At 45.6% G+C, this 12,083-nt stretch overlaps 1 protein-coding gene across 3 annotated transcripts in view; it reads right to left on the bottom strand.

Annotated features, from left to right (window-relative positions):
* Window positions 1-12,083, bottom strand: part of kif15 (kinesin family member 15) — a 144,477-nt gene that overhangs the window by 24,871 nt on the left and 107,523 nt on the right. For all 3 annotated transcript variants that reach the window (XM_070880311.1, XM_070880310.1, XM_070880312.1), the window contains exons 25-28: window positions 10,624-10,728; window positions 7,348-7,470; window positions 3,761-3,907; window positions 2,687-2,776 (exon numbers count right to left, since the gene is read on the bottom strand). In XM_070880311.1, the coding sequence (XP_070736412.1) occupies window positions 2,687-2,776; window positions 3,761-3,907; window positions 7,348-7,470; window positions 10,624-10,728 (465 nt within the window). The remainder of the gene's footprint in view (window positions 1-2,686; window positions 2,777-3,760; window positions 3,908-7,347; window positions 7,471-10,623; window positions 10,729-12,083) is intronic.

The raw sequence follows: 12,083 nt of genomic DNA, 5'->3' as shown, positions 1-12,083 counted from the left end.
CCCTCAACAGCTATTAGGTAGAAGAATGCACTCAGCATCCAGGCCAACGACAAACTGGTTGGAAGGAAAAGTAGCGGGGAGGTGGGGGGGAATTTTATCCTAAAAAAAAAAGTGAGTTTGGAGCGTGGTGATAGTCAAATATGGGCTAATAACTTTTATTTATATAGCGCTTTTAACGTAGCAAAATGTCCCAAGGTGCTTCACAGGAGTGTTACAAGACAAAACAGATAAATTTGACACCGAGCCACAAAAGAAGAAATTAAGGAAGATGACCAAAAGCTTGATTAAAGAGGTAGGTTTTAAGGAGCATCTTAAAAGGAGGAAAGAGAGGTAGAGAGGCGAAGAGGTTTAGGGAGGGAGTTCCAGAGCTTGGGGCCCAGGCAGCTGAAGGCACGGCCACCGATGGTTGAGCAGTTATAATGAGAGATTTTAAGAGGCCAGAATTTGAGGAGCGCCGACATATTGTGGGGTTGTGAGGCTGAAAAAGATTAGAGATAAGGAGGGGCGAGGCCATGGAGTGATTTGTAAACAAGGATGAGAATTTTGAAATCAAAATGTTATTTAATCAGGAGCCAATGTAGGTCAGAAAGCACAGGGGTGATGGGTGAGCGGGACTTAGTGCAAGTTAGTACACAGGCTGCTGAGTTTTGGGTGACCTTAAGTTTGTGTAGGGTCGAATGTGGAAGGTCGGCCAGGAGTGAGTTGGAGTAGTCAAGTCTTGAGGTAACAAAGCACGAGGGCTTCAACAGCAGAAGAGCTGAGGCAGGGGCAGAGACAGGCGATGTTACGGAGGTGGAAAAAGGCAGTTTTAGTTATGCCGCGGATATGTGGCTGGAAACTCATTTCAGGGTCAAATATGACACCTAGGTTGCGAACAGTCTTTTTCACCCTCAAATTGATGTTAGGGAGAGGGATGGAGTCAGTGGTTAGGGAACGCAGTTTGTGGCGGGGACCAAAGATAATGGCTTCGGTTTTCCCAATATTTAATTGGAGAAAATTTCTGCTCATCCAGTACTGGAAGTCGGACAAGCAGTCTGACAATTTAGAGACCGTGGAGGGGTCGACAGGAGTGGTGGCGAGGTAGAGCTAGGTGTCGTCAATGGAAACTGACGCTGTGTTTTCGGATGATGTCAACAAGGGGCAACATGTAGATGAGAAATAGGAGGGGGCCAAGGACAGATCTTTGGGGGACACCAGAGGTAACGATGCGGAAGCAGGAAGAGAAGCCATTGCAGGTGATTCTCTGGCTACAATGAGAGAGATAAGAATGGAACCAGGCAAGTGCAGTCCCACCCAGCTGGACAACGATGGAGGCGTTGGAGGAGGATGGAGTGGTCAACCGTGTCAAAGACTGCAGACAGGTCCAAAAGGATAAGGAGGGATAGTTTGCCTTTGTCACACTCACGAAGGATGTCATTTGTGACTTTGATGAGAGCCGTTTCGGTACTGTGGCAGGGGCGAAAACCAGATTGAAGTGACTAGGAACTTTGAATTCATGATAGGATGGTCATGGATTTGAGAGGCAACAACACATTCAAATATTTTGGATAGGAAAGGGAGGTTGGAGATGGGGAGATAGCTGGCAAACAAAGTGGGGTCAAGGGTTGTAGAGGGATTCCAGAAATGATCCCGTCCCCTCACCCTCCCGGTTTTAACGGAGGAGGGACAGATCGGGACGGGGAACATCGAATTATTTGTGAAACCCGGCAGTTAAAGCAAGACGGATCCTGAAGCAAGTACCTCCTGGATCCAGGGTCCCCAGGTAACCCACCCCCTGCAATCAGAGACCCCCTCAGAAGGCCTCCGATCAACCTTCCCCCCCACACCCAAGGCCTTCTGGGTTCCCCGACCATATCAAATTAGGAAAGCAAATTGTATGTTGGCCTTTATTACAAGAGGATGAGAGTACAAGAGTAAAGACATCTTAACTGCAATTATATAGGGCCCTGGTGAGACCGCACCTGGAGTATTGTGTACAGTTTTCCCAATAGTTTCGAAGAATGAGAGAAGATTTCATTTAAAGACACGACATTCTTACAGGGCTTGACAGGGTAGATGCAGGGAGGATGTTTCCCCCGGGCTGGAGAGCCTAGAACCAGGGGTCACAGTCTCAGGATAAGGGGTCGGCCATTTAGGACTGAGATGAGGAGGAATTTCTTCACTCAGGGTGGTGAATCTTTGGAATTCTCTGCCCCAGAGGGCTGTGGATGCTGAGTCGTTGAGTATATTCAAGGCTGAGATCGATAGATTTTTGGACTCTCAGGGAATCGAGGGATATGGGGATCGGGCGGGAAAGTGGAGTTGAGGCCAGGATCAGATCAGCCACGATCGTATTGAATGGCGGAGCAGGCTCGAGGGGCCGACTCCTAATTCTGATGTTTGTGTATCCGCCGTCCTCCAGAAAATTCCGTCCAGTCTCCGCAGTGATAGAGCTCAGGTGAAAATAACGTACCTTGGTCGATATTGCGATCAGAACCTCAACTTTGTTAAAATTGTGATATCCTGTACAAAGCCAGCCCACTATCTGCAAGCTAAGGTTCTGATCACAATGCTGTTTCAGCCCTTATACAAGGGAGTGACCGCTTGGGTGAGGTAACGTGGAACTGTTCTCCAGTACAAGTTGCTGATTGTAGAAAAGGAGGGGCAAGGGAAGGGGCGGGAGAGGTTAAACATTCAGTGATCTTACCTGTGGCAGGTCAGTAGAAACCTCTCTGAAGGATTCAATCTGCCTCAGTTTATTTTTGTATTCACAAATTTCATTGTCTTTCCCCTTCAGCTGGAAAATCCACAGAAAATCACGTTTAGAAAGGACATTTTTTTTTAATATGGGTAACAGAATATTAACCATATGGGGCACACAATCGCACAACGTGTAGCAATTAACGGTTTAACTTCCAACAGATTTCAATAAACAGTGGATGAATTTCCTCAAGTATAAACTGTGCAGTAAACTAGAAATATTCTACAAAAGCTGGATACTGGAAATCTGAAATGAAAACAGAAAATGCTGAAATACTCAGCAGGTCAGGCAGCGTCTGCGGAGAAAGAACCAGTTAGTGGACTGGATTTTCGGGACCAATGAGGTGTTCTGGGCGGGCAGTCAGCCTCCAGCGCCCGCAGCGATCCTCGGGTCCGGTTTTACAGCAGCGTGGAGAGGCAACGCCCGGAAGAGCCTGTGCAACGCCGCTGGTTGCAACACCGACGAGAGTTTTGGTTCTTGCCTGACCCGTACGCCCCAAAGCGCCCCCTGCCCCCGCACTGACCAGCTGGAAAACCATCCCGTCGGCAAAGAGACGAGTAATGACTCCTAAGGCAAGTGTGATTGGGGTATTTTTGCGATTTGTATTGGCGTGGGCAATGTTTTTGTGGTATTTTTATTAGTTCCCCCCCCTCCCCCACCACCACCACTGGGAGCGTTCTCAGCCCGGGTCTTTAGCCCGGAAGTTTCCCATCCTAATGCCCCACGAGGGGTGTACAACGCTTTCCTTGCCGCTGCGCCCCCCAACGCAAGGACCAGCTGCCCAAAATTACCTACTGAGGCGCAAAATGTTCCCGGGCACTAACTTTCCTGCCCTGCCATTATTGCCCCATAAACATCAAAGCCTAACGTTTCAGGGTGATGACTGTTCAGGAACTATATACACAAAGGGATCAGAACTAAACAGTGAGAAAGATATAACCTTCATAACCGCGGAGAACGAGTGGCAACATCCTACTGCAGTTTTGCAACAAGTGAGGTCGCACCGTTTAATTTTATTACCTGGGCCTGAAGCTCTTTCACGGTTGTTGCATTTTTCTCGGCTTCTTCCTGCATCACCTGCAATATCGCTGCCTGTTTCTGGGAGTCCTCCGTCAGCTGCTCGAGCTGCTGGGTGGCGTTGGTCAGATCTTCACAAATCATCTCCATCTGAGGATTTCAAAGCAAGGACGTTGGGCATGGTTTAACACTCAAATACTGGTCATTGCAGCTTAGTTGCTAATGGGATTTCATAGTTGGGAGGATATGGGCTTAAAATAAATACCCTCGTAGCAGAAACAGAGGCTCTCAGTTCAGGACTGAATTAAGTCACAAGTAGCATATCCTAGCACACTCTATATAAAAAGACACATTCCCCCACAAAGGTTACCATGTGAAGGCAAGTGCATTTATTACAAGTATGCATCTGCTGTAGACACCTTCTTGGATTTAGCACTATTTTCTGCTCCCACAAGCAGACTGAGCATCTTAACTCACATATTAGTTGACTCATACTATCTACTTGCTTTATTGTATAACACTACATTGATTCTTGGGATGGAAGGGTTGTCCTATGAGGAGAGATTGAGCAGATTGGGCCGATACTCTCTGGCGTTTAGAAGAATGAGAGGTGATCTCATTGAAACATACAAGATTCTGAGGGGGATTGACAGGATAGATACCGAGAGGTTGTTTTCCCTGGGCTGGAGAGTCTAGAACTAGAGGGCAGGTCTCAGGATAAGGGGTCAGCCATTTAGGACTGAGATGAGGAGGAATTTCTTCACTCGGAGGGTGGTGAATCTTTGGAATTCTCTGCCCCAGAGGGCTGTGGAGGCTGAATTGTTGAGTATATTCAAGGCTGAGATCGAGAGATTTTTGGACTCTCGGGGAATCGAGGGATATGGGAATCGGGCGGGAAAGTGGAGTTGAGATCGAAGATCACAGTAATGATCTTATTGAATGGCAGACCAGGTTCGAGGGACCAAATGGCCGACTCCTGCTCCTAATTCTTATGTTCTTATGAGAAGTCATGTGCAAGGTAGTGCAAGTCATACAAATGTAGTGCAGAACAACAAAACTGCCCGTGTCCTAACTTGCACCAAGTCCCGCTCACCCATCACCCCCTGTGCTCGCTCACCTGCATTGGCTGCTGGTTAAGCAAAGCCTCAATTTTAAAATTCTCATCCTCATTTTTAAATCCCTTCATGGCCTCGCCCCTCCCTATCTCTAATCTCCTCCAGCCCCACAACCCTCGGAGATATCTGCACTCCTCCAATTCTGGAGCATGCCTGATTATAATCATTCCACCATTGGTGGCCGTGTCTTCAGCTGCCAAGGCCCGGATATAAAAGGGGTCGGAGGGTCTAGTAAGGAGGAGGAACTGAGGGAAATCCTTATTAGTCGGGAAATTGTGTTGGGGAAATTGATGGGATTGAAGGCCGATAAATCCCCAGGGCCTGATGGACTGCATCCCAGAGTACTTAAGGAGGTGGCCTTGGAAATAGTGGATGCATTGACAGTCATTTTCCAACATTTCATTGACTCTGGATCAGTTCCTATGGAGTGGAGGGTAGCCAATGTAACCCCACTTTTTAAAAAAGGAGGGAGAGAGAAAACAGGGAATTACAGACCGGTCAGCCTGACATCGGTAGTGGGTAAAATGATGGAATCAATTATTAAGGATGTCATAGCAGTGCATTTGGAAAGAGGTAATATGATAGGTCCAAGTCAGCATGGATTTGTGAAAGGGAAATCATGCTTGACAAATCTTCTGGAATTTTTTGAGGATGTTTCCAGTAGAGTGGACAAGGGAGAACCAGTTGATATGGTGTGTTTGGACTTTCAGAAGGCTTTCGACAAGGTCCCACACAAGAGATTAATGTGCAAAGTTAAAGCACATGGGATTGGGGGTAGTGTGCTGACATGGATTGAGAACTGGTTGTCAGACAGGAAGCAAAGAGTAGGAGTAAATGGGGACTTTTCAGAATGGCAGGCAGTGACTAGTGGGGTACCGCAAGGTTCTGTGCTGGGGCCCCAGCTGTTTACACTGTACATTAATGATTTAGACGAGGGGATTAAATGTAGTATCTCCAAATTTGCGGATGACACTAAGTTGGGTGGCAGTGTGAGCTGCAAGGAGGATTCTATGAGGCTGCAGAGCGACTTGGATAGGTTAGGTGAGTGGGCAAATGCATGGCAGATGAAGTATAATGTGGATAAATGTGAGGTTATCCACTTTGGTGGTAAAAACAGAGAGACAGACTATTATCTGAATGGTGACAGATTAGGAAAAGGGCAGGTGCAAAGAGACCTGGGTGTCATGGTACATCAGTCATTGAAGGTTGGCATGCAGGTACAGCAGGTGGCTAAGAAAGCAAATGGCATGTTGGCCTTCATAGCGAGGGGATTTGAGTACAAGGGCAGGGAGGTTTTGCTACAATTGTACAGGGCCTTGGTGAGGCCACACCTGGAGTATTGTGTACAGTTTTGGTCTCCTAACCTGAGGAAGGACATTCTTGCTATTGAGGGAGTGCAGCGAAGGTTCACCAGACTGATTCCCGGGATGGCGGGACTGACCTATCAAGAAAGACTGGATCAACTGGGCTTGTATTCACTGGAGTTCAGAAGAATGAGAGGGGACCTCATAGAAACGTTTAAAATTCTGACGGGGTTAGACAGGTTAGATGCAGGAAGAATGTTCCCAATGTTGGGGAAGTCCAGAACCAGGGGACACAGTCTAAGGATAAGGGGGAAGCCATTTAGGACCGAGATGAGGAGGAATTTCTTCACCCAGAGAGTGGTGAACCTGTGGAATTCTCTACCACAGAAAGTTGTTGAGGCCAATTCACTAAATATATTCAAAAAGGAGTTAGATGAAGTCCTTACTACTAGGGGAATCAAGGGGTATGGGGAGAAAGCAGGAATGGGGTACTGAAGTTGCATGTTCAGCCATGAACTCATTGAATGGCGGTGCAGGCTAGAAGGGCCGAATGGCCTACTCCTGCACCTATTTTCTATGTTTCTATGTAAGCTCTGAAATTCCCTCCCCAAACCTCTCCGCCTCCTTTAAGATGCTCCTTAAAACCAACCATGATCTTATTCAATGGCGGAGCAGGCTCGAGGGGCCGAATGGCTAAAGAATGGCCTACTCCTCCCTATTTCTTATGTTTTTATGTTCTTATTTAGGATTTTGTGGCACTTCAGTAGCATACCCTTCCTCTTCAAAAGCACATTCACAAATCTTCAAGTGGAAATATAATTAAACTTCTTAAATTAGCAATTAAGTTGACTCACGGATATGGTGCAACAGCATTTAACTGTTTAAGCTATGCCTTTATGTTCTGGTCATCGATATCAAAAAATGTTCATATGCACAAGAAAGTTTGTGAATTCAAGTAACTCAAAGAAAATATCAGAAATCCAACTTGCAGTAATAAGACAAAAAAAACGTTCATTCAATATCTCCACCTTTCAAAAGATTGGTGCTAATGTTGAGCCTCCCATTAGAGAAGCCATGAATGTTTAACTTTCAACCGGAGTACTTCAATGCTTTCCAGTCACATCTCAAAGGAACAAGCACTTCAACAGAGCGTGAATGTTTAAGGTCTCACCTGCACATTACAAGAGTTCTCCTTTCTTTCGGCAGCCTCTCTCGTCTCCAGGATTTCTTTCTCTTTTCTTTCAATAATGGCCTTGTTTTCCTCCTTAGCAGCCACGGCAGTGCTGTACTTCAACTACAGGAGCAGTGGAAAAATGTTACTATTTCTGAGCAATAATTTCCAAAGTCAAGGTGAAATTCTCAACCTACTCTCAATTGATTTTTTTTTAAAAAACAGCAAGAGGAGCATGAGTGAGATCCCTAAAGCAAATGTACGTCCCAGCTACAATGCCCAAGAAACAACATTGGGCTTCCACTGTTCAACAAACCCATCGCCACCCACGATCTTTGGGTCTGCATAGTGCAGTGGCCTTGTGGAGTTCGGAGTTTGACTCCAGCCCATATGGATGGGATGAAAGTATCTTTTGTCTGTTAGCGACAAGAGTTGTGTGTGAAAAGGGTTGGAACAATTTTAACCCAGCTTCTGGTGGGCATAAGCCCACAACAACTGCGGTTAATGAAATAAAAGCAAAATACTGCGGATGCTGAAAATCCAGGGGGGAAAAATAAAAAATGTTGGAAACACTCACGTGGTCAGGCAGGGCCTATGGACAGAGATACAGAGTTAACGTTTCAGATCAATGACCAATGTTCCCTCTTATTTTTTTGGGCACATGCGGTCCCTTTAACAGGCTGCATGGGCCATTCAGGATTCCCACATGCACAGCTTTTCTATTTAAAAGCCGACTTGCCGGCCGTGAAACATAGAAAATAGGTGCAGGAGTAGGCCATTCGAGCCTGCACCACCATTCAATAGGATCATGGCTATTCATGCAACTTCAGTATCCCATTCCTGCTTTCTCTCCATACCCCTTGATCCCTTCAGCCGTAAGGGCCACATCTAACTCCCTTTTGAATATATCTAACGAACTGGCCTCAACAACTTTCTGTGGTACAGAATTCCACAGGTTCACAATTCTCCGAGTGAAGAAGTTTCTCCTCATCTCGGTCCTAGAGCTTAAAAGGGAAGCTTAAAGGGAACTTTACCGATGACCTTTCGTCAGAACCGGTTAATGACACTAATGACACTTACCGACAACCTTTGAAGACCACACTTGATGTGGGGAGGGGGGGTGGCGGGAGGTCACCCTCTTCAGAGGGCAGGGCTACAACACACCATCAGGGCACCAGCATCGGTTACCTCAATGGGCAATCCGGCGGATTTCATGGTCATTTTCTTCATTGCTGCCAGCCACAAAATTACCAGATGAATTGAATTGAATTTTGCAACTGGCCATGATAGGATTTGAATTGTTAGTCCAGTATCATAACCACTACAGTGGCATATGCAGAATCGAGCCATGGAAAGGGAACAGTAAAGATTCATTATATTTCAAATAATGAAAGTTGATGTTTGAAAAAAGCAGCCCATTTCCCCTATAAAAGATCAAAAGGGTTTTTGATGGAGAGTTTGAAAGATTTTGAGGGTACTGTTGGTACACGAGGGGGCGAGAGATAGCCTCGTCTAGCAACAGTCGAGAGAGAAAGGATTACAGATCACCCTAGCAACAGCCAACTGAAGCAAGACCTTGTGGTGCCATACTATCAACATCCCACCACATATCATTGCAACCGGCACAAGGGGTTGTTGATGTACAAGAAATGTAAACCCGAGTACGCAAGAATCAGCTGAAAGACGGTGCATTTGACTGGAGACTACCAAATAAGGCAAGGCCACTTCCAGCTTAATAAAAAGAACAGTGCATAAAAAAGAAACTTTTGTTAAAAGTTTAGATATCCAAAAAGTGGAGAAACGATAGTGCACGCCTACACCCAGAACTGCTGACAAAACTCCGCTTGTAAACTGTGTTATACTCTGAAGAAATTAAAAATTATACTCCGAATTTTTTATTATTTTACATTTTAACATAAAAAACAAGTGATTGTAATCAGTAACGGACGACACTGCTGCCAACGAAATAAAATTAGTTGTGCATGCGCAGTTTCAGTGGATTTTTTTGGTTTGTTCTTGGCAGACTTCCCACATATTAGAGAGCGAGAAAGGTGAGAGGTGGCTATTTCAGGTATTTTGAGGTCTGTAATGTGACTTGAAGGTTGTCAGCTTGAGAGAGATTTATTGTACTCCCACGGAGTGTGTTTATCACTATGTGATACTCTGTCTTTTTTGTCTTATAATACTCCTGTGAAGCACCTTGGAAACATTTCGCTACGTTAAAGGTGCTATATAAAGTTGTTGTTGTTGTGGTTTGAACACGCAGCTGGGGAACAGAATACAGGCGCAGGATGTTGGGATTTAATCGGCTGGGAAAAGGATCATCGAGAGAGAGAGAAAAGAGAGAGAGAAAAAGAGAGAAAAGAGAGAGAGAAGAGAAGGAAGGGAGGGAGGGAGGGAGGGAGAGAGATTCATCAGAATGAACTGCTAAAACTTCCAGTACAATTTAACGAGGAAAGTTGGAGGGGATATTAGGATGTTGCCAGAGTGAGAGGGTTTTATTGTACTCTCGCCGAATGTGCTTATTGCTATCAGCCCCTCTGTCTGTAGTGGTGAACGTTTCTGACATTTATTCCGGTTTGTTGGCAGCAGTTACTCCGATCAGTAACAAGGAGGCATCAACTCAAGATCACCAGAATTGAGGAGGAAGTTAGAAGAATCCCACCCGACTCCACACACATTGCTCATTAGAACATGAATTGGTTTTCTGCAGTGATTATTTGGCCAGCAACTACAACACTGAACAGGGTATTGAATAAAGAGTTTAGAACTGAACATAAAAAGTCAGAGGGAAAGGACAAGGAAATTGAATTAGAACTGAAGAGCTAGCATTAGTACAGGTCTGATGTGCCGATCGGTCTCCTCCAATGCAGCGATTTCTACGAATTCCCATAAAAAGACAAGTGACCCGATTACAACTTCCCAGGCTTGCGTCCAAGAGTATTCAAGTTAACCTCTAGCTACTGTCCAACAGCAGTTTAGGATATCTCAAACCTTTAGCCCTCTCCTGTGGGGGAAAAAGGACCCGATCCTCATTCTGTGCTCGACGCATCAAGTATGGTGCAGCCAAAGTTAAAATCTAATACCCTCTGGCATAGCATGGTGATGCAGCGGCAATTCAACGCAGAGGCACACTGCTCGTTAAAGTTAGTGACTCTGTCAGAGGGCAGAGGAATTCAGTATACAGTTCTGGTTTTACTTTGTCAACGCAGCTAAAATCAGGAGCATTACATAAAGATGGAGCTGTGTGCACAGTGTCTGTGTTATTGAACTCACCCTGATGTCCTCCAATTCCTGGGTCAAGACAGAAACAGCTTCAGTTTTCTGACTACACGAGCTTCGCATTTCCTGTATTTGATTCATCAGGACAGTTACCACTTCCTACAGAAAGAAATTGATGAAATAGATCATCGACTTAGAAATTACTCAGGGATGACCCATCAGACATAAATGTTCAATGCTCATCATGATGTCCACCCATCAGTTACCATCCATGATACCATGGCACTCTCGGCCATCATTCGGCTTCAATTTAGGTGCTTTCCAATTTCAACAAATTCAAGTTTTGGGTCCAGATACCACTTTGAAAACATATATATGTATCTTTTTTTACATTTAAACCTATATATCCACGCAAAACCTGAAACTACACTAGAGCAATTGTGGGGTTTTTGCAGCCAAGTTCTGAATTTGGTTCTATCCAACTACACTGCCAGAATTCCCCCATGAAAGCACCGGCAAAAAATCGTCTTTAATAAATTTACTACAATCACATAGCTGTGTCAGAAGGCATCATGCCAGGGGCTCGGTTATGGCAGCTTCTGCACAGATGATTGAACTGCGGCAGCCTTGCATAAAGTTGAAGAATGTCAGTCTCAGAGACATGGACCATGTACAATAGACGCCTCAAGTCGCTGGAGAAATACCACCAACGATGTCTCCACACGATCCTACAAATCCCCTGGGAGGACAGACGCACCAACGTTAGCGTCCTCGACCAGGCCAACATCCCCAGCACTGAGGCACCGACCACACTTGACCAGTTCTGCTGGGCGGGCCACATTGTTCGCATGCCAGACACGAGACTCCCAAAGCAAGCACTCTACTCGGAACTCCTTCACGGCTATCGAGCCAAAAGGAGGGCTGGGGAAATGTTTCAAGGACACCCTCAAAGCCTCCTTGATAAAGTGCAACATCCCCACCAACACCTGGGAGTCCCTGGCCAAAGACCAGTCCACCCAAAGTGGAGGAAGTGCATCTGGGAGGGCGCTGAGCACCTAGAGTCTCATCACCGAGAGCATGCAGAAACCAAGGCGCGTGCGGCAAACCAGTCCCAGCCTCCCTTACCCTCAACGACTGTCTGTCCCACCTGTGACAGGGACTGTGGTTCTTGTATTGAACTGTTAAGGCACCCAAAACTCATTTTTAGAGTGGAAGCAAGTCTTCCTCGATTCGAGGGACGACCATGATGAAGATACTCTGTAGGTGCGCGGTTATGGGTAGAAATATAACAGTCATACGATTAATTCTTAAACATCCTGAACGAGAAATTTCTGAAACCAGAGAGGTTTAACAGGCCTATGACTTGTTCTAGTAACTTAAGGTACATTCCAAATCCCAAAGCATCTTTACCAAACTTTCATTGCTATGAGTTTGCGTATAACCAAGTTGTTTATTACCTGCCTGAAGAATGCCGCAAATATCTTTTTTTACCCCTATGGTCACAACTTGCATTT

This window comes from Pristiophorus japonicus, chromosome 5 (genome assembly GCF_044704955.1).
Source record: "Pristiophorus japonicus isolate sPriJap1 chromosome 5, sPriJap1.hap1, whole genome shotgun sequence".
Classification (NCBI taxonomy): Eukaryota; Metazoa; Chordata; class Chondrichthyes; family Pristiophoridae; genus Pristiophorus; species Pristiophorus japonicus.
The sequence above is the reverse complement of the archived record's forward strand: the minus strand, read 5'-3'. Positions and strand labels throughout refer to the sequence as shown.